A 26,843-nucleotide genomic window follows, 5' to 3' on the forward strand; every position below is an offset into this window, starting at 1 on the left:
TCAGAGTCAGAAAATCTCCCTTCTGCAATCATGTTACATGTGCTATGCCTTCGATGCAAACGTTGCATGCATCACTTCATCCTCATAAATGATCTCTCAGATTCCAATAATTAGAAAGCAGCAGGGGGGCCTAATCTTTATCCATCCCCAATGTCTTTCAGTCACTCACAAGGCCTGCATCTCTGGGACAGTGCCCAGGGATTAAAAGAATTCACTCTTTCTTGCGGCACAAATTAAAACTCTTTTTGCACTTCGAAGTCAATCTTCACAAATCTGACTTGTATCCAAAATAGGTTCTCCTAATAAGAATTAAAATAAGTCTTTTTCCTATTTGCAACTACTGTTGAAACATTTTAAATCATCAATTAATATAGTTAAATTTAATTTGGTTTAATAATCTAATTTAAAAGAAAGAAAAATGTTGACTTCTGACAGAAGAGAGGTGTTTTACTTTGAATTGCAATAGTAAGAAGCTTAAACGTGTACACATTTCATTAACAGCAATAAATGGGTAAAAATAAATATTATATTTAAAATAACAACTATACAATATCCTTTTCAGTATAGTTGGAAGTAAACCAACAGACTCCTACCCCCCCCCCCAAAAAAAACAGTACAATATATTTTTATGATGAAGGAAAAATTGCATTATAAACATTTAAATCGCAAAACATAAAAAACTGAAGACCTGGCATATATTGCAATCTTCTAAACTGTCATTTTCTAAAGAGACATGATAAATAAAAAGTCAAAAGTTTTGTGACAAATACAAATTCATTAAATAAGTATGGCCATATATTGCACACAATCAAGAGAAATAATTCCAAATGACAAATTACATTTACTGTGTTAAAGCTCTAGCCTGATCTTGGAATGGTCTGGTTCCAGGTTCAGTCTCTTTTGCACGTTTTTCTTGAGTACATAGTAAATACACATGAATTAATAGTGATAATTACTGCATACTAATTAACAAGTAATTATACAGAGACTTGAACTTGAACAGTATATTCCTGATGTATTCACAAGTAGTCAGTAGCTAAAGCTGTGTGAAATAAAGACCAAATCTCTTTCAGCTTCCTACAGATTCATTGTTTCCTTTCCCAACCCATCAATGAGAATCTTTACAGGTTGCTAGGGAACCTAGTTAAACATAAACAGCATGGGAAACGAACCCAATGACTTCGTGGTGGGAAAAAAACGTAAAGCTTAAAGTTTAAATTGTAAAGTTAACATGATACACTCCAGAAAACTGAACTTAACACCTCAAAATTAATACAAATACTTGGTTTCAACGGGCCAAATAAATGCATGTGTAGTTAAAAAAAACAGCAGTACTAATGGCAATAAACCATTGTAAAAAAACATCAGCCGACAGAATTTTCAACCTTAATTTTTCCAACCATTAGTGCATTTCAAAGCTGACTGACGTATAAGATGTGTATGCGCAATTGATTAGGATGTAACAGGCTCAAATTTCAGTGCAAATGACATCAGAAACATATAGATAATGGAACAGTACTGAAACATTCCACAGAGAATTTGGAAAAGGCCATGACAGGTGAAAGGCAAAGACTACTTCTTTGTATACCTACAGGACAGTTTTCTCCATGGACTTTGGAGACCGTGCAGTCAGACCAGAATCCATGCTTAAACGTAATATTTAGGCTGTTTATAAAACTATGCCTAACTTGCTCTCTTTCTAGGTAATAATTCAGAACATATTACATATTTTGAATTAAAACACATACAAAGCATTGTTAGATCAAAAAAGTGTCAATGTCAGAAGCTGATTATTTAAAAGACAATGCAACAGAACTGTTACTAGAAGATTAAAGCAGACTACCTCCCAAAATCTGGGAAAACAGTGAAGTAATAGTAAGCAGGTTACCAAGTGTAATTTAAAGCAGTTCAGGAGTTGGTATTTTATTGGATTTAAAATTCCAACTTTTTTTTTTCAAATGCATTTCCATCAGCATCTGCTAATTTAAACCACACAAACATTCAGGTGCTAAAGCCAAGCTGCTCATTTTCTTGGATGACATCACAGAAACCATTTTCCACTGTTACTTCCACCTCCTCGGCATCTCTTCAGACTTTTAAGTCTTTTTTTTTTTTTTTTCACTGGTCTGCAGGACAATTTTAAGACTTAGTGTGAAGGTTAAAAGACCAGAGAACAGCTGTTTGATTTTCTTTTAGAGCCGGCCAAGCAAGTTACATTCAAGAGGGGTTTTCACCAGGAATGATTTATGAGATATATATATATATGATGTTAGTTATATAGGAGCTTGTGTCTCCTCCAATTAACATTTATATGCTTTAATTAGGGTCCTCTGTGCAGAGGGGATGTTATGTATAAGACTGCTGAACTTCCTAATGAGAAAGTCACATTGAGGGTAAAAAAAAACTTATGAACATCAATATATATTCTGCTTTTTATTTTTATTACAGCCCAATGCAAGACATTTTTAGGATTATAGCTTCCTTTATCATAAACATATTGAAAGCTGTTGAGATTTGCCCTTTAAACAGCTTCCAATCAAAGTTAAGAAAATCAATCAAGCATATACAGCTAAATGCAAATGATTCTACCTCTATCTCAGAAAGCGAAAAGTAGTATCAAGACTACTTCATACTAGTAGTATCAAGACAAGAACCTTTAAAATCAAGATCAATTTCCAAAACATAAAAAACACAGATTTTCATTCTAAACATTACCTACAGCACAAAACGTTCATTTTTTCTAACAACTCATCTTACATTACTACTTTATTCCATGGGGATTTGAAACTGTGAGAGCCACTGTGAATTAATAATCACTTCACTTCAAATTCTGAACATGTGGATATCCTTGCCTGCACTACAAAAACGTTACAAGACATATTTCAAATGCACATCTTCCTCTTGGGTTTTAAGAATCACTTGGGTCTTTCACAAACATATGGAAGTAGGTAGTTCAGAATGTCACACAGTACTTTATTAAATACTGAACCCTTCCAAACCACTTCTTTTTAAACTTATGATCCAAAGCCTGGCAGACAGACTAATATGCCGGTTGTCATGATTCTTTTTTAATTAGCATTCAGGGAGCTTATTGTGAAAATCTGAATGCTTGCATCACTCCTGGTTCTCATTAGAAAGACATGGCAGCAATGTCCTTGGATTATCCCAATACCTCTCATTCACATCTACACAATGAAACATCACGTTTGCAATCAACACAGCCATGCAACTGAGATTCGGAGGCCACTCAGTTAAAACTCAGCTGCACAAATCACTGGCTGACATCCACTCACATTTCCGTATTCATTTCTTTCCGGATTATAAAAACAGACGATGAACGATGTCAAATCAATTGTCATCAACTTTCTTTGTACAATGCTATGTGTTGGGATCCCTGACATTTAAGAACATAGCAAAGGTTAAAAAATAAGAGGATCACACCTAGCCTGATCTTTAAATAAGTCAGGGCATCAGCGTCAACAACATGGTGGGGTATGCTTTTCAATTTTCCCCACCAGCACACGTTGGAGTAAGGAGGTGCCTTCACAGACAGCCAGTTCTACTTGTGTGCTCCGGCTTGTGTTTCAGTCTTCATTCTGAAGAAACACACTGGGTTGACTTATTCAAATACCTCAAAGATGTGGACAATTTGTTTCAGGTCCCCTCATCAATTACTCTGTCAAGACTAAAAAGGCTTAAGCCCAATACCGATTCTGGTTGCTCATCTCTGGACTGATTCCTGATCAGCAATATTTTTCAAAAGCGTACATAACATTCTAAGTGAGGTCTTAATAGTGCATTATACGATTTTAAGGTATCGTCCCTTGATTAAAAATCTATGCTTTCCAACGTTTTCTGGGCCTTTTAAATGCTTCCCCACATTGTTTGGAGATGTAAATGATGTGTCAACAGCCTCTTCAATTTAGCAGTTTCCCCATTTGGTATTAATAGTTTATGTTTGTCACCTGTAAGCCAATCCCTGCACTTGTCTACATTAAATGTCATCTGCTAGATGTATGCCCAGTCTTGAATTTTATCTATATATTTTCAACTTCACTGGCTACTTCTGCAGTGTTTCCTAACCCTCTTAATTTATCATCTGGAGACTTACTAGAATCCAGATCATTGCTATAAATTTACAAGGAACAGTGGTCCTAGTACAGATCACTATGATCTTCCACTAATTGGATCACACCAATTCTAGTGTTCCACCCTTCCTCTTTTGAGAATATGCAACTCAAGGCCCTATTATTTCAGGGAGTAATTACTCTTCACATTATTCTATAGAATAGACTCTATTCCAGGACGTCAATGTCTGAAACAATGTTTTTCAACAAATTAGTAATGTTATCTGTATCGGTGTGCTTTGGAAATCCTTCGAGACCATAACAAAACACGCCTGCACATTGGTGGGTTCCATTAGCAGAAAAAGTCAAGGTGGTTCTCTGACCCTTGAAATGCAGGGGAAAGGTAAAAATGTTTGAATGGTGTGGGCATTCCCATGTTCAGGTAGTGTGTTGAGGGAACCACACACACGAAATTGGCTGAAAACACACTGTACACAGACTAATGCCTCAAATTTCTACACTGGTGCCTGTTTTATTTTAATTCACAAAAGCTCTACTGCTGTGGCATGCTGAGGCTTTAACCAGTCTGTCTAGGAGTTGAAGATCAACTCTATACAACCAATGACCTACACTGCATTATTAATTAGTTTGAAAAGGCATAGCTCCCCTAGACATGTCTGCATGTGCTTAAATCATTAATATCTGATTTTGGCCTTTCTAGTGCCTTTTAAGCTGATTTGCCAGATATCCCCCACCCAGCTGCACTACATGGGAAGAAGCAATGCATGCTGGAAAGGGTGTGAAAATTACCATACGCCTGTTCTGACCTGTGTTCAACCTCAAATATATATGGCTGGAGACCCAAAAAGCACAACATTATTCTGGCATTCACCTTCTTGTTCGAGTGCAGCCAAGTGATGCATGGTCTACAACCAAAGTCTGTGCCCATGGGTAATAGCATAAAACCTCAGCAGCCTATGTTCCAGCCAAGCTTTCTCGTTTAACCATCAGGCAATTTTTCATCTATGGCACCAACAGTCTACCAAGAATAAAGATACAGTCAGCTTCACCAGTTCCAAGAGGATGGCCCCAATCCAAACTCAGAAGCATTGGTCTGCAGAAAGAATCGCTTCAAAGGAAACGTTGGAGGCCAGACACACAGCAGTCTTTAACACAGAAGACCAATGGATTGTGTTGAGGCCAACTTTCTGTAAGTCTCAGAAGGAACAGGTGGTAGCAGTCTAGTAGCTGCAGGTTAGTGTGGGGGCTAGGGCAGTTTTTTTCCTTGGCAGACGTGATTAATGTAATTTGCCAGTCGCCTTCCGTATGGTCAAGAGTGGGGAGACACTTGACTGTGCCAGGATGGTCAATGAGTTCATCTACCCACTGGCTACACACCCCTGTGAGGCACTGAAAATAGCTGCAATATCAGGACTAGCCCTGCGAGATTAGACTACTGCTTAAAATCTTTCCTCACGTACTCGTAGCACGCACTAATTGTATTTCCACACTGCGTGTTTCTTGCCGAGATCGCTTCAGGGTGTTTAAAGGCATAATCTACGGTAACCAAGATATGTTCATGTGCCCTAGGCATCCTGGACAAGACTCCTCCCAGACCCATGGAAATATGCTCAAAAAGAAGGTCAATTATTGGTAGAGCGGATATACAGGACAAGGCATGAAATATTTAGTTATCTCTGCTATTGTGCCAAACCACAAATTAGGCCATACTACACTTTCTATGGTTTTCCGTTGCCAAGATGCCCCCAAGCAGATGGGAATGTGCCAGCAGTATCGTGGTGCCCTATCATGTTCGTGGAATTTGTTACTGCGCTCCTTCTCTCCCGTACGCGGTTCACCCCAGTACAGGAGATCACCACTGACTATAAAACAGGTTCCAGATACTTGAAATAGTCTCTTAGCAGACTATTTCTTTTCGTCTTCTAGAATTAAGCCCATATTACCTCACAAACTATATTCTTCTTCAACCTCTCCTCCTCCTTTCCTCTGTACTTGCCATTACGTAAGGCTGCAAGAAACAAAAACAATAATGTATGTTTCTATGATTTAGGCTAGAAAGACCCCTTTCACTTTCTCCCCGAAGACTTTTCCTCATTCTTTGTGAAGACTGCTAGTACAGAGAGCACTGCAATGATATATGAATGCAGACAATAGTACAGCTACTACTGAGAATAGCGCTGGCACTTATAAACTCCCTCACAGTAAACACACAAACTGAAACAAATAAATTATAATACTTGGTACATTTAAAAGTATTGTTTACTTATTAGTTACTTCACACAAAGATACAGTCGTGGTAACACAATACACAAGTGTACTGTATTATCATTAGCTCCCTGTACATCCCCATACTAAAAAGATATACCCTTGTCAATATCAAACAGGAAAACCAAACTGTGCAATGCTGGCTGAACTTATCAATAACGATAATTAACCAGTTGTTGCATACTATAACATCCTACCATACCTGTAAAAATAAATATTTTACTTTCTTTTTTCCATTCAATATGCAATCCCCATTTGATGTGAATTTGAATTCTCATTTGAGTCTTTATTACATACATATGACAGAGTACAGAGTACAACTGTAGCCTGTACACTTTTCTAAATTCACGTTTCAATCAGTAATTTCCGAACATTGCTCACACCTGCAGAGCTGGAGAATACAAGTTTCTAAAAGGATAAACGGTGTTTTAAAAAAAACATTTGACATGGAGTCAAATAGAAATTTACTCTGGGTACTCCACTGGTGGATTTGATGAAAAGGACATGTGAACGTTCCAAATTACTCGTGACCCGTTCGTTTGTCTCATCACCATTTCCAAGTGGTTTGCTGTTCAGACTGTCAAAGGAATGGATTCAAAATGACTGAGGGGCTGATTCCTATGATGCACCACTGGTTATTCAAAACGAATCACCGATGAGCTGCTCTTCAGCAATCTATGGTGAACTTTCAAAGAATCCCAGAGAGATTCAGATCTGGCAAACCCCCGGAGACTAAAAAATACTACGACAGACTTATCTGAGTATCTGCAGCTAAGCACTACCCATAATCGTCCCACTGTGGTGTACCACTTTTCATATATACAGCAGCCATTTCACACTGGGGCTACATTGGCACGGCTGATAAAACCTCCATGTTTTCAATATTCCCAAGACAACACAATCCAACAGGTTCATCAAAATGGAGTCGGGAAGAAGCTGAACAAGGAAGAAAATGTCATGGTGTTAACAGTTAGGTAATAATATGAAAAATTAGTAGAAATGAATATTAACAGCTTGCCCAAGACGCAGAAAAGAGGGGCACCAAGTTCGCTATCCTCTGGTTCATGAAAGACGTAGCCATCTTCACCGCGGAACACCCCAAAATTTGCTGTATCTCTTGGGCTTGTACTGACCCTTTTCAGCGGCTTTTTGATGCATAGTTTCTAATAAAATGCACACACTATTTTCTCAAATTTTAGGGTTCACCTTTTTATTAAGTGAAAAATGTACTGCGTTCTTTGTTGGAAAGAATTGTTATACACAAGTTGACCACAAAATAGGCAGATCATTGCTGTAGGTACTGGAACTCAACAGCAGCTGGAAAGCGAAGAGTTTGAACATTTCTGGACACCACCGTGGCAAAAACCTTGAATATTTTTTGTTGATTCAACAATTTTGGTTAATGGGTACCACATATATTCTTCAGGCTATAATTACAACAGCTCAATTTCGAATCTCAACCAGGAATTCTGGGATGCCTCACCAGTCTTTCCTGTGGTCAACAACTTTCCAAGTTTTTATTTTCAATATAAAATCATATTAAATGAAGATAAGTGTCACTTAATTTCTGGGTAAAGACAGGTGGCCCAAATGATGTAATTCCAAACTGATGAAGGTGGTAAAAAGGGGGAAAGAGGACATTTCATTCACACACTGCTGCGGTATAGTTTGTTCCATTAATCTTTGGTCATGAAACCCAGCCAAGGTCTCAAGGATGGCTATCCCTGTGGAAATCAGGAAACAGTAATCTCATCTGGTTACAGCAGAGACATGGGTAGTCCACACAGAACACCTCCTGTTTTCTTTACCTTTAAAGTAATCATTCAAGTGAACTGCCTCTGAGATTTAATTTACTGCTCTCGATACAGCGATACAGCTTTGTTGTGTACTTCAATTTTAACTGTAAAACTGAAACCGTGAAAGAAAAGTCACACTACTATTTAATATTTTTGCTCCAGGATAGAATTGTTTTATATTTGGAGAACTCTTAATGGCATTCACATTCAGTTACAATACACTTGGTTTATGTATCCTCCTTTTAAAAAACTTTAAAATGTTTTATAGTGGGCAGTTTTCATGAAAACAAACCATTACTGATTTTTTTATTATTTTAGATTCAAGAAAAGAGAGATGTACCCTTAAAGATCATGAATTTTATGATACACAAGTTTTCGAAATACTATTTTTTATAATCAACTAGATCGCAATCTTGTTTGTATCCTTACCTATACAAATGAGACAAGTAACACTAAGTCAGATTTAGTTCTATTTAGATTTTACAATTTAATACACACATATACGTGTTTAAATTAAGATGGAATTAAATTGCAAGTTGGATTATATATACTGTATTTGCATACATGTATCTCAGATAAAGTGAACAGCAGGACAAGGTAATTTTTAAAAGAACAATAATTCAGATCATTTGACAGCATTACTAACTTATTTACTGACACTTAGGTTCTTGTACACACCGCAATATGCTAGTAATTGAGTAACTTGGGACAGAAAAATTAAAAGTTCTCATATGAAGTTCACTGCAAGCAAACAAACGATACACTTTTCCATCCCGTCAAAACTCAGAAAAATGTTTTCATCCAATAGAAACAACAACTCAACTAAATTATAACTATGCGAGTAAAATGTAAGGGTAAGTGAACTACACAATGCCACAGCTGAATGTAATTCATAAGGAAGTTAATTTATCGCACTGGACAAGAAAGGAGGTGACTGTATTAGTGTGAACAAGAGTTTATTGACTTTGTCAGTAAGGTTCTATTTGTCTGAATCAGACAGCCAGTGCGATACGGAATTCTCACACGGGTTGCAAGAACAAACCTCTATGCCTCATTTATAGCACTTGCCAGCCTAGCTAAAATGTTTAATATTTTTAAGCAACTCCATGTGTCAGCGCAATAGAAGAAACTGTTGAATGTCTCCAGGAGTGCCAAAACAAATAAGGTCATGGTTTCTTTTTGAAACTCTTTAAACATTTATTTTTTTGCATGGCCACATGTCCTTATGGAAACAATTAGCAGCAGGTACCATATATTCGGGAGAAAACAAATACTTAAAGCACTGAATAAATTTGGAAATCACAAACATTTTGACTGGAATATGATACAGGTCAGGAACAGATCAGGAAAAAAGCAGCACAGCCAACTGAAGGAGTGTATCATTCTATAAAGAATATTACAAATAAACATTAACAGACTGCAGCCAAGTGGTTGTAACGTTGTGTAATTATAATTACCAACACTGACAAGTAGTTCATTGTAAAAACAACTACCAGCTGTTGTAAACAGTCCCTGTAACTGAAGTAAACAATATATATTGAAACATTCCCAGCAAGAAACACATTTTAACATGTAATTATTACATGTTAATGATTAGTGACCAACCCAATTTGAGTATTATATTATGAGAGACTTGTTTAGACCATGTCAAAAAAATATCAGAAGTGTTTTGTGCTCATTACCTATTGAGAATGGTACAGTGGCTATCAAAAGTATTCAGTATTCACCTTCCTTGGACTTGATTTACATTTTATTACAATACAACATAGAGTGTTGATAGGGGGTTTATTACGACACAAAGCACTTCATAATCTCAAAATGAAAACAAAATTCTGCGGATCATCCCATATTTATTGCTAATATAAAACAGATCTCTTGTGTCGATCAATAGCAAAAAATTCCAACTAAAATACATTATGATTCCATTACTCTAACACAATAAAATGTGAAAAAGTCCAAAGGGGTTACAGCCACTGTAAGTGTATGTATTTGCGAGTCTGCATGTTCCATGGTTATATTATAATATTATTATTATTATTATTAATTGCTTACACTTAAATAGCGCTTTTCTGGAAACTCCAGAGTGCTAAGTGCTTTACAGGTGCAAAGTGCTTTACAGGTAATGGGGATCCCCTCCACCACCACCAGTGTGCAGTCCCACCTGGATGATGCGGCGGTAGCCATAGTGCGCCAGAATGCACAACACACATCAGCTATCAGCGAGGAGGAGAGCAGAGTTATGAGGCCAAATTTATTGATGGGGATTATTAGGAGGCCATGATTGGTAAGGGCCAATGGAAAATTTGGCAAGGACACCGGGGTAACACCCTTACTCTTTTCGAGAAACGCCCTGGGATTTTTAATGACCACAGAGAATCAGGACCTTGGTTTTACGTCTCATCCAAAGGACGGCGCCTGTTTACAGTACAGTGTCCCCGTCACTATACTGGGGCATTAGGACCCACATGGACTGCAGGGTGAGCGCCCCCTGCTGGCCCCACTAACACCTCTTCCAGCAGCAACCTTAGTTTTTCCCAGGAGGTCTCCCATCCAGGTACTGACCAGGCTCACACCTGCTTAGGTGGTTAGCCATGGTTAGGCATGGATAAGCAAAATGCACAGTTTTCTTGTTTTAATTTCACTGCAGTGATGCCACGACTCAGTGAAAGGAAGTGGGAACGGGCAATCTCAATGTAACGTTTCATTGTGAAGTCACTGGAACATACGGGGTCCACCGACCCACCTACTCCCAATCCAGCAGCACAACCAAAACTGTCAGGAAGCACCAGTGATCAACTTAGACCAGGTCCAACAGTCTGTAGCAGCCCAAAACCATAACTTTCATTTCACACGTAAACAACTATTGCTTCCAACACAACTGGGGGTCTTACAAAAGGCGTTTCCGATCCTGGTCTTGGAGACCCACCTAACTGCTGGTTTTTGCAACACCTAATCTCTCAGTAACTTCACTGACATCTTAAAAATGGCCTAATAATCTGATTAACCTGAGCTCTCCAATTGTTTTCAAAATTTCAATAAGAAAACTGAGTAATTCAACTGAGGATTCCATTAAGTAAAGAGCTCCTGTGGAATCAAAATCAGGAGTGAGAACCCACCTCTCCAAAGATCAATGAGTCTGCTTACAGTCATTAGCCACCCCTACAATTGTAACATTGTGATTTAATATGATATGGCTGCAGTCTGTGGAACAAAATGGACAAGAATACACTACCTCTGAAATGTCTGTACCTGGAGGGCTGGTATCTGCAGATTTCCCTTCCAACTCGGTTCTTAATGATCTACATCAGTTCATTATTGGCTTAATTGGACCAATTTATCATTTCTTCCTCGGTCTTAAGGTGCTAGTGCTAAAAAATCTAGCAATATACCAGCCCTCTAGGACGAAGGACGAAGACCCCTGCACATATTCACAAACATGACTTTTTAAGACCTGTGTACCACTCAGTATTACAGAACAATTAGCTTTTATTTTTCAATAGACTTCTCTCTTTCAATGTGACATGAAATATACCGTATGATATTTATATAATATATTTATATATATGTATAAATATCATATATTTATATAATGATATGTACATGTTTTTCCATAAACTGAATCATAATAGTCTCATTGTCATTAGGCAAACGCTGCAGTACTTGTGATACACAATTAACAAAACATTAGCAAAATCCAATATCCGTTATCAGATATCCATTTAATCCAGATAGGGGTCATTGCACAATTCCTGACGCACAGAGCACAAGAGGGAGAACTACACCCGAGATGGACTGCAGACAATTGAATAAATATTTTTTCAATAAAATAAGGATTTCTTACTGTATTTGTTGGATCATCTTGTAATATTGTGTCATATACTTTGCAGGCTTCATCATACCTGGGTAAAGAATTTAAATAATTACATGAAAACATGTCAAATACACAGACGTACAATGCTATAAGTGTGGGACAACACACAAAAATTAAATGAGAAGTGCTATGTGTGCATATCTTAACCAACACCCTGTTATTATGAATAACTATGAAACGCATTTCACTTTAGAGCAGATTTTCAGGGTTTGAAACTTGACAGTATGTAAGAGCACTGTACCAAACATTTAGTTATGCTTTCAATTATGTCCTTCAATTTGATTAATTCGATTTCCTTGACACCACTGTACACAGGTAAAAACTGTATACTTAAAACATCACCTGTATTTATCATTATCTAAAGACAATTTCTTACTTTGCTCATTTATGTCTCAAGACTGCTTCCTACCTTGTCTTAAAAGAGGCTGAAATCTGTACAGACTTATACATCTCTACTTGTTTTAAAACTTGTCTATATATAATCTCATATAACATCTACTACGAAAAGGATAGATTGTCTAATTTGATTTGAAAACTATTTGGATCTGCGTCAATAATTCAGATCCAAACTTGTGGAAATGTACTGTTACGGCCCTGAAGTAGTACAGCATTTGTCAGTAAGACGGGAAAAGTTATAAACTTTGAAAATCATGTTCCTAATTGTGAGCAAAACAAACGTGCTACTTGTTACATTAAATACACAAGTCAGGATGAATTCTAACTTGTTTTTATTGAAAGCAATCTGCAGCGCTTATGGTTTTACAGCCAAACAGTCCATGATCAAAAACTGTTCCGCCCGCAACCCACACAGAAGCACTCTGGTTCCCATTAACACTAAACACTAATGCTTACTATTACATTCCTCTTTCAAATTCATTTTATTACTTGACTACACATTTTGGATTTCTAATAGCAACAGGCACAAACATAGGAAGGGGATTTGATTTTCGTCATTTAGGGCCAGGAGGCAATCTCGTGTCCAGCCATTCAGTCATTCATACGATCAGTCATGGAGCTGCCATTATGTATACGCTACAGCACACAATGGCGAATAACTGTATAGTTTCTACAAGACAGGTGTAAGTCTAAGGGCCTTACGCTCAAAGGTAGTGTATCATTAACATTTTATGTATCATGCTGCCAATGTCAAAGCTCTTCCACAGACTGTTTTTATGTCAGATCTTTCTGAAGTTCCATTAGGAAATGGACTAGACAGTATGATAATGCCAGTTACCTTTCCAAAGCCTCAAGCCTCATGCCTGCTAATCGTTTCACTCTGTGGCTACCTGGAAACTGCTTCCGCAATTCATGTAGACAGCTCTGCAAGAAAGAAATCAAGTATTAAACCTGGCATTAGAGCATAATTCCCTGTATAGCAAATTTGCTAGCTTCCTTCCCTGCTTCTTTTCAGGGAAAATCATTTTTATATACACTGCTAGATTCCTGATCCTTCACATCTCCATGTAACGAAACGAGAGGCCCTCTCATGCAATTACTTAAAATGAAAAATAATCAGTGACATTCAAAGTTTGGGCTAGCCAAAAAAAGTCAAATATTAGTCAGCCACCCACCAATTAGAGAAAAGTGTAATGTTACTGTAACATAAACCAGTAGGGGAAAAACTCCTCACTAAGGAATGCAGTCTGCCTGAGCTACAGCACAAGCCCAATAATAGTGAGGCATGCTCTTAATTATGGAGCTAAAATGTTCATGTGGGATTTTCATTCATTCTTTTCTTATGGCAGTTCTGGAATGATTTCAGGTGACTTGCTCTTGATGCAACACTTCAAACAAGAATATTCCCCCCATACTGAACAGGTTAATTCAGGTAACTATACAGGCTCATCTAATCTGTACTCGCCAGAGAAATTTTCAACAACCTAGGATTTCACCTTTATCTTTAATTGAAACATGGATTAACAGATGCCAAGAACACATTTGATTAATACAGCTTTCTTGTCTGTGAGTTACATTGGTGAGGTAAGTGCGGAGTGCCTTTTGCAGACTACAGCTTTAAAATGGTGATGATCAAATGATCTATATATACACCATATGTAAATATCAAGAATCACTCTACAGACTAGGCTATAATTCACTGGTCTGGACGACAAAGCTCCACTGCTCGATGACATAAGCTGCAAGGTCAGCAGGTAACTCTTTCCACTGCCTCTAATAGTCTGGCTGCAAAAAGACACAATAACACACTGACTGGCACAGAGCCTTGCATAGCTCATTCCTGATTACCTATATAGAAACAGATCTTTCAGTGAATTCTATGTTTGTCCATTACAATACCCTTCAGACGCTACCTGGAGATTTTGCCTTGATGAAAGAGCATATATCATACATCTGCCACTGTGTTGTAGTGTACACAACATTGTCCTTTAAACCCTGTACGCACACCTGTTGTTCATGAATATAGGCTACACACAAGACATTAAAGCTTAAATCATAAATTAAATTAGAATTAAGTGAACTTATGTATTTTCAGATTCTTTAAGTCAGTACTGCAGTTAGATTTTAAATCTCTCTCTTAAAAAGATAGGACATTTTCATCTAATGTTAAACTGTAATGAAAAGGCTACATAAATATCCCAATTTTGTGTAAACGTGTTTACATCTGTTCCAGTGAGTTCTGAGCTAAACGTCATTTCCAAGAAAAGCAAGCAGAAGTTCACTATTAAGCATCACACCACCTGCTATAAACAGATTATATCCCATCCATCATTCTGAGCTAATGGTTAACATAAAAATAGCAGTTGCATTATACATGACAAAAATGAGACTTTCCATTGCTGTTGCGTGGCCATCCTCTATTCTACATTCTTGACTGTTAAAAGCACAGACAGGATGCTTCTTCAGAATTTTCCATTTTATTGTCTTAACAGTGAGCCCTAGGTTTTATTTTTCACAAATTTCTAATGGAACTATAATCATGTCAAATGCTTAATTCATCAAATTAAAATGAACACATTGCTGAAAATGGTAGAGGTTTAAAAAACTTAAAAAATGACAAAAGACAAAGAGGTATCACTCTATGTGCAGACAAACGATTGTATACGTTTGCATGCAATTCATTATCTGACACTCTTGGCTCAGTATTTGCATTTCAATGAAGATAAAGTCATATGCTCTGCACAAGCACAGAAGGAACTTTCATTTTCTGCAAAACTATAGAGACCATGCCCTCTTTTGTGCCATTAATTTATATGTATATTAAATTTAAAGCATAAAAACCGTATCTACTGTATGTAGCTTGAGCAAAAATACCAAGAAAAGGGGGCAAATGCTCCTTCCACCAAATATTGAGTTCAAAGGTCTGAATACTTAAGCAATCGATTTATTTCAGTATTGTGTGGAATTTACTGTACCTTATCTTACCCTTAGCCTTCAATTTAAGCATTCAGATTTTTAATAAAATATAATAGGTAAAATAAATGTGTATGCATCAGTTTCTAATCTCTCAAAATTGGACATCAACTGAAGGAATACAGAAAATGTGTCCAAGTTCTACTGGGAGAGAAATACTGACGACATTTTAAGCTAGGCTAGGACACCTAGATAAACATGAGTAATATTTTAATTCACTTACATTCTACAATGAATCACAACCAAGCAACTATTACTTATTTGGATCTTTTAGCCAACAAACAAGAGCATCACTTGGTTCATAAATTAAACTGAAATTTCACTAACAAAAACATCCTTTTACATGCTGCTAGTTTCCAACTGAGATCTCTTGATGAGAACCTGTCTCACGTTTTAGGATATGCAGAATTTGTCCCACCTTACAAAATCTAAAGAAGTAAAGGTATTAATACACAAAGAAAAAGGATGTGAAAACAGAGTGCAAAACAGGTCTTCACATTGCCTGTAAATGAAAAGCCAGAATAGGAAAAATTAGTTTGCAACAAGAAATACAGTAAATGGTGTAGTAAAATGAAAATAGGTATTTTGAGGTACTGTAATGTTTTGTCTATACAAGATTTTTTCTCTTTCTCTCATTACAGAAAGATCAAGGACCTGCCCTGTTGAGGAGTCTAGCCTGAAATTATGCATTTCTTTCTCAAAAAAGGCCATTACCCAAGTAGGAGATACACAGTTTGCTAATGTTTAAAGTGAAATATTATTCAATTAGGCAACCATGCCGTTGGGATTCCACATATTGTATATATACATATATATATTCCACATATTGTTGCTGTGGCAAAAAATTCAAACAGTTTAAAAAACATAGCTTTCCAGTGTCATTCGATCTATGTTGGGAAAACTTGAAGACATGCAAGATCTACAGTAGGTACTGTAGATGACCACAGAGATAACATCTTGTACTCATTTCATGTCAACAAGGCCATATGATTAATGGTCTTAAACACAGTTTAAAGCATAGTTAAACCATCTCCATAGGGAAATGACTCTGACAGTTGTCCAATTCTCCCTGACAAAAGGGATTCATAAACTTAATATAGCTACAATCTGGCTTCACACACCAACCTTGATCTCTATGTCCACTGAATTGTGGCTCACAGCAGCTACCCGATTCCTACTATGAGTTCTGCTTGTTTTCTTTTGATATACAGTATGTCTAGCCATTATTGCATCTTTTTTAATTCCTTCTTATATTTGTAGGCTTATTAAAGCTGAACAGAAATTTATATAAAATCATACCTTCCTTTGAATGATTTTAATTAAGATTCTTCTGTGTGAGTTTATGGCAATTTAGAATATTAACAGAGGTGTTTGTTATTTTTTATTTGTTTTTAACTGTTCTTGACAACAGAACAGTTCCCCTGGTAAAAGCTGCATTGAAAGCACTTTACATCTGAGCAACGCAAGGATCTGTGTGGAACATTTTAAGGATGAAACAGTGCTGTAGCATTAAAAGCTTAATCAAGTCTCTTGTACATGATAAAAGTAGATGTTGAAAACTTTAGACTGACAGCAGTTAGAAGCTTGAAAAAATCATTTATGACCAAAAAATACCTAAAACAAACCGCATTTTTTTATATTTTTGAGCATTTTATATCGTGTGGCAGTCCAAAGGCAATGAAAAAGAAAACAAAATTGTAAGAGAAAAATTGTTAGGTAAAGCAGAAAGCTTAATCCTATAATAAAAAGCCTAAAGCTAGGAATAGCAAAATGTAAAACAGGAAAAAAACTGTGGTCCTTTAACTCTGATAAAAATCAACATCAGGAAGTTTCCAGCATTTAAAGTTCTAAGAAAGTGTTGTGTTGCAAAATGTCCTGTGTCATGCTTTGTACGAACATGACTACAAAATAAAAGAGTACACCGCAAACATACAGAAAACAACTGAAAGAAAGCATAATTTTCAGATAGGACAATTAGATAAAACAGAGAAATTAGAGTTGTTTTTCATTTGGAAAAATCTACGAACCTGCACATAAGTTCATAAATACAAAGAGGGATTAAATCAAATCTCTTAAGACTGCTTTGCCAGCATAAGGTTTTCCACAACTCAGATAAAGTGATATTTTTGGCAGGGTGCTTTGGACCAAAAATCAATCATGTGTCTCTTCTGGCAAATAATACAACAAAGTAGCAAGGGCCATAAAAGGGTTGTGGGGTTGGTGAGGGGTGGAATCGGTTGTAAAACTTACCAGGGCCAAGTCATCCCGACTGCAATCCAAAGCAGCTATCATCACCTGCTCATAAATTATCCAAACTGGGCAACACACAAAAAAAGAGACGGTTTCAATATGTGTTCCATTTTAAATTCAAGCTCAGTATCAAACATGATGAATTTATACAGTGCCTTTTTCTTCCCTGTAAGTAAACTATTAGACAAAGTGAGTTTTGTTTTAAGATCATATGGAAAAAATAAATGGTGCATTGAATAGGCTTAATCACTTAAAAGTATTATAAATTACCTCTCTTAAAATGAAGAGGTAGACAAGCATGCCAGGCTTACTAGTAGTAACTGTAATAGTACTGACACTTTGATAAATAAATCCACAGATGTCGTTTTCCTGTTAAAACCACAATGTAGGTCTATTCATAATTTATTTCTGTTCTATGCACTGACAGTCAAAATTGAGATGATCACCATGAATATGAAAGTCAGAGAAAACATACATGAAGACTAAGCTGAACAAAATGCAGACCTGGGTTATTAACATATACATTATGACATGAACAGCTGTAAATAAATAAAACAGATACCCTTATTAGATTTTTAATTGTTTAATTAAACCATCATCCTTTCTGGCAGATTCAAACAAATTTATACCATTCACATTTCTTTGTGTTTAAACGTCTTGAATTCAGATCACTGCTAATCTTATTAAACAAATCTCATTACAGCAAAATACCATTCAAAATTCCCTTTTCAGTCCTTCAAGATTAACGGGTTCTTTGCCCCAACATTTACTGTTGTCACAGTAGTTGGGAATTGACATTTTGCTTTCATTACTTGGAATTTACTATGCTTACTTTAAAAATCATCCAACAGCAGGGTCAAGTAAACACAAGCAAATAAAACAGGCCTTGTCTACTTCAAGATACATGTGGGTTACTGCAAAGACTAAACCAAATTAAGAATCCACTGATGAAGACAAGTCAATATATTAATTCTTCTTGCCTAGATTATCAGATAAATTTGAAGCATTCCTGAGCAGATAACCCACGTCTTTAAAAATAATTTGTCATTTAGCCATTTTTCTTGAGTGTTAATACTACAAATGAGAGGTGACCAGTCAGATCAGCTTGCTCATTTGCTTCTTAGTAGCCTATTCTTCCATGAGTCTTGTCCAGTCATTCATTAAAGAAACAGAAACACTATATTTCCACTTGAGGCTGACTAGTTTGTCCCAGAAATCCACAACTGTGCAAAGTAGTACTTCCTGGTTTCAATCCTAAATAAACTTCCTATAACTTTAAGTTCCTAGATCCTTATTTCATTGCTTATGATCTTTAGGCGGCCCACTGCCTACTGCATTATTCATTTGTATAATTTATAATGTATTATGTATTTGAGCTTTTACTTCCTTGCCTCAATTTTTTACATTTATGTGTAGTTTCAAAATTTCAGCTGCTTCTCCACATGTTTAGAGAAGGGGAAAGAGGAAAAAGCAGTTTGTGTCCGGTGCCTTCCACCTTATTGTAATATTTTATTGAAATCTCAGCCTTTTTTCCTAAAAAAGCTTTATAAAGTAGTAAAGCACCACATATTTTTCTATATATTCTAATTTAAGACACCATATATTTATGTTACAAGTTTTTCTTGTAACATCCGAAAGTTCACTTCTTCCTTTACAAAAGAGTGCATAATATATTCACAATTAATGAGAAAGGGCCTCATAGGTGTAATAGCTGCTACATATGTACTGCTTTTACAAGACTAGCTACAGGGTGCAACTGGAAAGGGTGTACATGCTGCATCATATACCATGTGTGAGTACTAGAACATTAAATATAGTCACGTAACATTAAACAGCTATGACATTCTTTGAGTAAATTCAATTCAGATTTGCCACTGATTTCTGGAGCTGCAAATATGTGCACAGGTCATAAAGTGGCCATGAGACAGACCCACTTCAAGACAGGATGCCTACTCTTTTTTACCTGTGGAGTTTTGTCAATGGTTTAAGACAAACCTGGTGAAATAAGCTCTGATCGTGTTTATTGATCATTCAAAAACATTAACTGAAAGCTTTGATAGGTAATTTAGACAACTTAATGATGCGTTCAAGAAAGCCATTAAGAGGTTAGGAGGAAATAACCAAAAGAATGGTACTTATGGCACTCCAGGTTCTGTTGGCGTTAGAACGTAATCTGGCATTTAAGAAAATCAAACAAATGAGACCCAAGAAAATTCAAACTCACTTAGAAGCATACATAGTTTAGTAGTTCTTTTTTTTTAACCAGACACAGGCAGAGGAGTACTCTAATTGAAATCAGACAATGATTGTAAAGTCCTTGGGAATAGGGAAATGAGGAGCCGGAAATAAGAAGCAAAAATGAAAGCAAAACCAAATTAAACCCCACCATTTAGGGATTATGACAGAGCAGGAGAGGAATCCAAATTGAGCGCAGAGCTTAATTTGACAGAAATCCAGAGCACAATTGTTCCGATTTAATCACTCAGTTAAATCAGTCCAATATATTTGGATTACAACAACAGTAGACTTTGAGGAGGCCACCCAGATTCTCAGTCCCTGCTTTCACAAGTCACCTACTAGAACAGTCCTTTCCTTCAAATCTTCTGAAAGTCTTCTGAAATAATAATAAAATAATAATGAGCTAACTGCTCACTGTAATCTGTTAACCTAATGAATAGTCTGCCATCCCTACATTGATCTGTTTTTTGTACCACATAAATATATACGTCATTTGACACACATCCAAGAACTTTTCATTTGAACCTAAAATGTGTGCACTGCTAAATAGCTTAATTAATTGTGTAGTTGTAAATGCCTCAGAAACTATTTTAATAATCCTCTGGCTTGGCTTAATAACTGTTAAGTGTTAATTGAAAAATGACTGTAAAATCCCACTGAACATATCTAATTTGCCAAAACAAACAGGCTAATGGCTTATGTTTTTCATCCACAGTTTTATGATTCCAGTTCTGCTCTGGTAATTGCCCGCTTGCTTCACAGCCAGTTCAAAAGCTGGTTTAATAAAATCAGGCTGTACAATGCTCTAGGTTTTAGAAGTCTAATTGTTATTCATATCATTATGAATGGATAGGAAAAAAAACCATAGATGCTTAAAAGAGAGCTCCAAACCCTAAAAAAAACTAGTCCACTGTCCACCTCATAAAGGAGAACACACCAGCTTACAGGTAAGCATGAATACCAGTGCTGTTCTTCATATTGAAAGATGTCAGCTCCACAGATAGGCAAAACTGCCCGATGAGGGAACCTCAAATTTAAGAATCCCATTGGCTCACTCTGCCCCATAAACAATCTCGGAAAGTGTAGGCCTATAGGGAAGGCATAAGCAAACAAAAAATAGATCTTTCATGCATGCAGTTAATCATTATCCACCTGGCGTATTTCATTCTGACATTAAAAAAAGAAACAAAAAACAGGCTGACAACAGAACTCTAAGTGTAAGACACAATCTATTTGTGTCTAGTTGCTGTGTTGCAGTAGTGGTGTCTTATAAAACAGTGTTAGTGGGGCCAGCAGGGGGCGCTCACCCTGCGGTCCATGTGGGTCCTAATGCCCCAGTATAGTGATGGGGACACTATACTGTAAAAACAAGCGCCGTCCTTCGGATGAGACGTAAAACCGAGGTCCTGACTCTCTGTGGTCATTAAAAATCCCAGGGCATTTCTCGAAAAGAGTAGGGGTGTAACCCCGGCGTCCTGGCCAAATTTCCCATTGGTCTTTACCAATCATGGCCTCCTAATAATCCCCATCTATGAACTGGCTTCATTACTCTGCTCTCCTCCCCACTGATAGCTGATGTGTGGTGAGTGTTCTGGCGCACTATGGCTGCCGTCGCATCATCCAGGTGGATGCTGCACATTGGTGGTGGTGGAGGGGAGTCCCCATTACCTGTAAAGCGCTTTGAGTGGCATGTCCAGAAGAGCGCTATATAAGTGTAAACAATTAATTAATGAATTAATTATACCTTTCAATGCGCTGTGACACAGCTCTATTGATAAAGATATATATATGATTTTTTTTAGATTCTGCCATTTTTTGCAAATGTTGATTGGCTGTAGTATCTCGAGAGTTGTGCAGGTTTGGGGGTCTAAAACCACCCACCAATCGGAAATCTGTTACTTAGACAGATCTGAGTCACGGAAAACAAGATAGCAGTTTTTAGGAACATGAGAAGAGAAAACTGGAACAGAAGCTCCTTGGTCAGATATATTGAACCCATTGCCCTCTGACACGTGAAAGATGGTCCAATGTGGAAAATTGCCAGATAAGAGGTGAATGGCTGGCTCACAAAGACCAAGAAAAAACATCAAGCTTCACTCATTCTCCCATCCTCAGGAACTGAAGAAGCAAGCCACTGCAGGTTAGCTACAACTTTACACGAACCAAAACTTGAGCAATTCAGGTCTGATCTTGAACGACTGAGGCCTAATGAGTATTTCTGCGCTCCGAGCAAACCACAAGTAAATTTTGGGTCAAAGGACAGTTTGTTAGATTTGAGTTCGGATTTCCTTTTAGTACCCACCAGACAGAGCATAAATCTCTGGAACACATTATCTGGTTTGCAGAAACGTCTCTCCCTGTTTTGCATCACTGTTTTTGAGAGCACACTGTCCTTTGAAGGGTCTTTTGTTGTACACATACCAGCTTTACTGTCATAACCTGAGGTTTCGTGGTTATTTTTCACTAAGGTTCTTCCATATTTGAAGGGTTGAGTTCAAGTAGTTTTGGGCTGCAGAAGGCTTGGTCTTGGGGACTCATGTTCTTAGAAACAGTAGCTTCCATTTTATACATTCAGTACTGTTCTTATTTTCATGTAAAATAATATTTAAATGTTGCTATGAAGATTCATGTTGTCTGTGCTCTTTGGAGTTGTGGCTTGCTACTTTTGCAAACATTGTGAAAGAGAACTTTTACTTTTTCAGTGATGCAAAACACTCCACAATTTGGCACACTAAAACAATTGTACATTCAATGATGTTCTGAGACAATTTATTGTGCCGTCAATATAATTTCCAAATGCCTGGAGTATAAAGAATCACTGTTGCCACAACTAAAGCTTCAAATTTGGTTCAGTCATCAGGTGTGAGATCATGCTGATTGAATTTGTGATAAACTTTTAGCCCTTAAAAAGTTTGACATGCTTTTATAACAAATGCAGTCACATATTGGTCAGAGAAAATGTCTATAATAAAAGGAATATCTGAAAAATGTGGTTACAACATGTCTCTTAATTACTTCAAGACCACCTAAATTACATTGCCAATGGAAACTGATTCATTAACTGCTTAATTCACTCACAGTAAATTACAGAAAACCTTTTTATATTTCTTGTGCCAGTTCTAAATGTCAGTTTTCTATTGTTTTAGTTGCCAAGTTATTGTAATAAATAAAGATTACAATATGCTAGACTAATCACTTTCTATTATAAAATTGGCAGCAATAGTCTATAGTAATTGATTTGGAATGCAATAGGAGACTTGAGTAAGATAGGCGTTTTAAAATTTCATTTAAAATTATAAAAAGTGGTAGGGTTTTAAAACTATTCAGCATTAAACTTAGTATTACAATACAAATACGTATAGATAAACTGTTAGTCTTTTTAAGCTGTGCTCACATGCCTTTTAAAATTATACATTGACTTTCAATAATATAACTACCAGATCATTTTGGAACCTAATGACTTTTTAGCAAACTAGAACTTTTTTTAGAACTCAACTGCAACTGAAACAAAATACAGAATTGTGTTACAGAATCAGGTGGCAGAATATCGCTTACATCCAGAAACAGATACTGTGCGCTGATGATGCAAGTTATTTTTTTCTCAAACTCTATGTCTTTGATTTACAATAATCAAAATATAAATATTAGTTGCAACTGACGATTACTGTAATGGTCTGCTCATAGATCTTATTCCTCCTGATACCTGAGCAGTGTTGACAAGACTATTGATTGATGTGAGGCCAAAGAAAATGAAGCTTCAAAGTTAGAAAGATCTTCCTTAGATAAAATATGGAAGTCAGGAGAACATAAAAACATTTGCAAAAGAGAGGAGGCCATTGAGTCCATCCAGCTTAATGGGGTTTTAGTTATACAAGTTATACGAGTAAAAGAATAATATTAATACATTTCATCGGACATATTTCTCCAGGGCAGCTTATCCGAAAATTCAACATGGTAAAGGAGTGTGAAACATTAACTGTCCAAAACTATATAGGCAGATGGGAAACTAGTGCATTGTCTACAAATCTTTCCCCAACACCATAATCTTTTATCTTTTTTTTTCTGGTATGTATACAGGAAATACTAATCAGATACATACAGAAATACATTGGACTCTGCTGTACTTTATAGGTTGGATACTTACTGTCATCGCCCAGCTTGGACATGTGCTCATGAATTAATTCTTCACCAACTTCCACTATTTGTTCACTGTTACGGTAATTTTCCTCTCTCCATTTCCTAAGCTTGTCCCGCATGTCTGTCAGAAAATAAAGAGTTAAAAGTTACAACATCTGAGATAAAACTAACAACCCTAGCTGATGAAGAACAGCAGAACTAGAGGCTTGGTGAATACATTTCAATTTAGCCTCTTTTTCACAGCCTCCAGCCTCCACATACTAACCACAATCATGTACTTATAACTAGATTACCTTTGTCTACTAGTTTTACTCAAAAAACTTGTTTAAACACTACTTAACAAATTAACCAGACTTATGCTGGATACTGTGGTATATCATGTTATAAAATGGCAATAGAGACAAATCTGAGCAGGATTTACCTAAAATACCAAAGTTGTCCGTTTAACACTGCAATGATTAATGAATACTACTTAATATTAAACAACTGGCCTTTTATATAGCAGAGGCATACCTCATGAAGTATTTTATCCAAAACTACAACATCAGTAAAAACCGTCAGGAATATTTTGGCCACATAAAATGATAAAAGGCAGCCTAAACACAGCTAAATGAAATCACACAGAATTTGAATGATCATGAATTCCGTGAAAAGAGAAATGTTTGAGAACCATTCATAAAATCCCAAAATCATACTACAAACGCATCGATAGACAAGTAGGTGGCACTCTCTCCTGTGGACAAGAGTTTCCAGACCAGTGCCCCATCATGGTTACTGGTTATACTGTGCCATCATTCAAATGAGATGTTAAACAGAGCTGAGGTCCCATGGCACGACACAGGTGACCTACCCAATCTCTTCTCTGGGCTTAGACAATGTGATCTACCTAAATAGCCCTCCTCATTCAAGAAGTGAAGTTATCTCTTACTTACTGAGCTGCTGCAGGAGCATATCGTGCGAATCACCCAATCTCACCCTACTCGTAGGTAGCGAGTGGATCCTACACGTGCAGTACTTCTGAATGAAATGTTATGAGTTATGCAAATGCAAGCTTTGCATACAATAGGTAGCCATATTTTCCAAGGAGGAAAATTTCTAGATGAATCATTGCTGTGTAGGCACCTTCATACTTGAAATACACCTCATTTTGGTGAGATTTTGAAAATCTAATAATTATATTAATACTGGCAGCTGCCTAAGAGTGTTTCTGTAAAGACAGCTAGGCCTCCTGTAGAATTCTTTAAAAATATTACAATGTTAGTATTTCCATATAACTGGAGGACTTAGAAGTGTCGAGTAAAATAGGTAAACAGCAGCAGAACTTTATACAGAAATCCATGTATATTAAATTATGAGCACATCTAGGCAATTTCAAATTACCATATTTTCTACTTTAGATGGAACAACATTTAAAAAGTCATTTTAAATATTGTCAATATCCTTTTAAATCATGTTAAATAAGGCTACAAGTTGTTGAAGTTTTTTCCACACAAACTGTTTGATTTGATGCAGATTGATTGAGCTTTTTTGGAATTAAACTGCAGTTAAGACAGATGAGAGGAGGTATTTGGATTGTCTTACCCTACAAAGTATTCCAAAGAAACACACCCTAAGCCATTTTATTTTTTCTATTTCATTACATAAAAAATGTTTTTATTAAGTTCCAAAGTTTGGAACAGCAGCTCACTATAACATGTGATAAACAACAGCTATTAGGATACACTAACAGAATACCATTTAAAGTCAGTGTCAGAATTCACAGATAAAGACATGAACAGGCACACAACAGGATAACAACCTTACACCATAACAACCTTTTGGTGTTGTGATACAATAGTTCCCAGGGCAAATTTACTAGAAAATTCCAGGGAAAAGTAAAGACAAAAATATTTTGATTAGTACAGAAACATGATGTACAGACAAGCTGCAACATATAAAGGTGGGCGTGAAATGCCATATTCGACTTCAGAAAAATCCAAAAAGACTTGTTAAATATCTTTAACCTGTAAGCATTAAATACAAGCATTAAATACAAACCAAGAATAAAAAAAATCAGTTACTCAATTCACCGAAAAAAAAATGATATACAGTGCTCAACGCACAAATAAGGAAATAAAAAAGAATTTAAGAATACTTTGTCTTGCTTTTGGTCTGCTGCTGTTCTTTAATGAAAATCTAAAGCTCTGCTCCGATTATATCAAGGCATGCAATCAACAAAGGATGCGATTCAACCACAAGTGCAATAACAAGTCTGACAACCAGCATCCCAGATTGAGTATAAGATACCAAAACGCAGTAATTTCTGTTATATTTGTTCAGACTTTCTTTCTTTTCTAACAAACAAACTAATTTATTTTTACCTTCCCAGGTCACATCGTACAACTCTGAAACAGACGCCATGTTTATGCGCACACGTTATGACGTCATCAACGTGCGTATGCCGGGGGTCACGCAATGAGGGAGGTGATAACGTGGTGCTGCTGGGAAAATTCTCTGTCTGCGGAGCAACATGGAACAGCGACGTTTGATTACTTTTGTGTTTGAAAGATATGAAATAAGTCGTTTCTGCTAAAATATATGGTTACCAATAGATACATTTCGAACTAGAGCTCCAAACACACATCGCAAGGCTATATCACATCGCATTTCCATTTATAAAACGTGATAGCATTATCGAAGCAGGAATTCAACAATTACCTTGTAGTGTATTTACTCCTGCAATGATTATCTTTTTTTATCTTACTCATATTAGTTTCTTCTTATTTTATTCCAAATACAGTATACAGGTATATCATTCTACACTGCTTTTACCTATTTGTAATTTCTGCT

At 36.5% G+C, this 26,843-nt stretch overlaps 1 protein-coding gene across 1 annotated transcript in view; it reads right to left on the bottom strand.

The window, feature by feature from the left end:
• The window catches only part of emc2 (ER membrane protein complex subunit 2), a 43,054-nt gene extending 16,615 nt beyond the window's left edge, over window positions 1-26,439 (bottom strand). Inside the window, exons 1-5 of the mRNA XM_088929211.1 lie at window positions 26,375-26,439; window positions 24,022-24,135; window positions 17,640-17,704; window positions 13,255-13,340; window positions 11,991-12,048 (exon numbers count right to left, since the gene is read on the bottom strand). Coding sequence (XP_088785337.1) covers window positions 11,991-12,048; window positions 13,255-13,340; window positions 17,640-17,704; window positions 24,022-24,135; window positions 26,375-26,414 — 363 coding nt within the window. The 5' untranslated portion in view covers window positions 26,415-26,439. The remainder of the gene's footprint in view (window positions 1-11,990; window positions 12,049-13,254; window positions 13,341-17,639; window positions 17,705-24,021; window positions 24,136-26,374) is intronic.
• Between the last annotated feature and the right edge of the window lie 404 nt (window positions 26,440-26,843).

Source organism: Atractosteus spatula, chromosome 12 (genome assembly GCF_055471065.1).
Source record: "Atractosteus spatula isolate fAtrSpa1 chromosome 12, fAtrSpa1.hap1, whole genome shotgun sequence".
In the NCBI taxonomy this organism is placed as follows: domain Eukaryota; kingdom Metazoa; phylum Chordata; class Actinopteri; order Semionotiformes; family Lepisosteidae; genus Atractosteus; species Atractosteus spatula.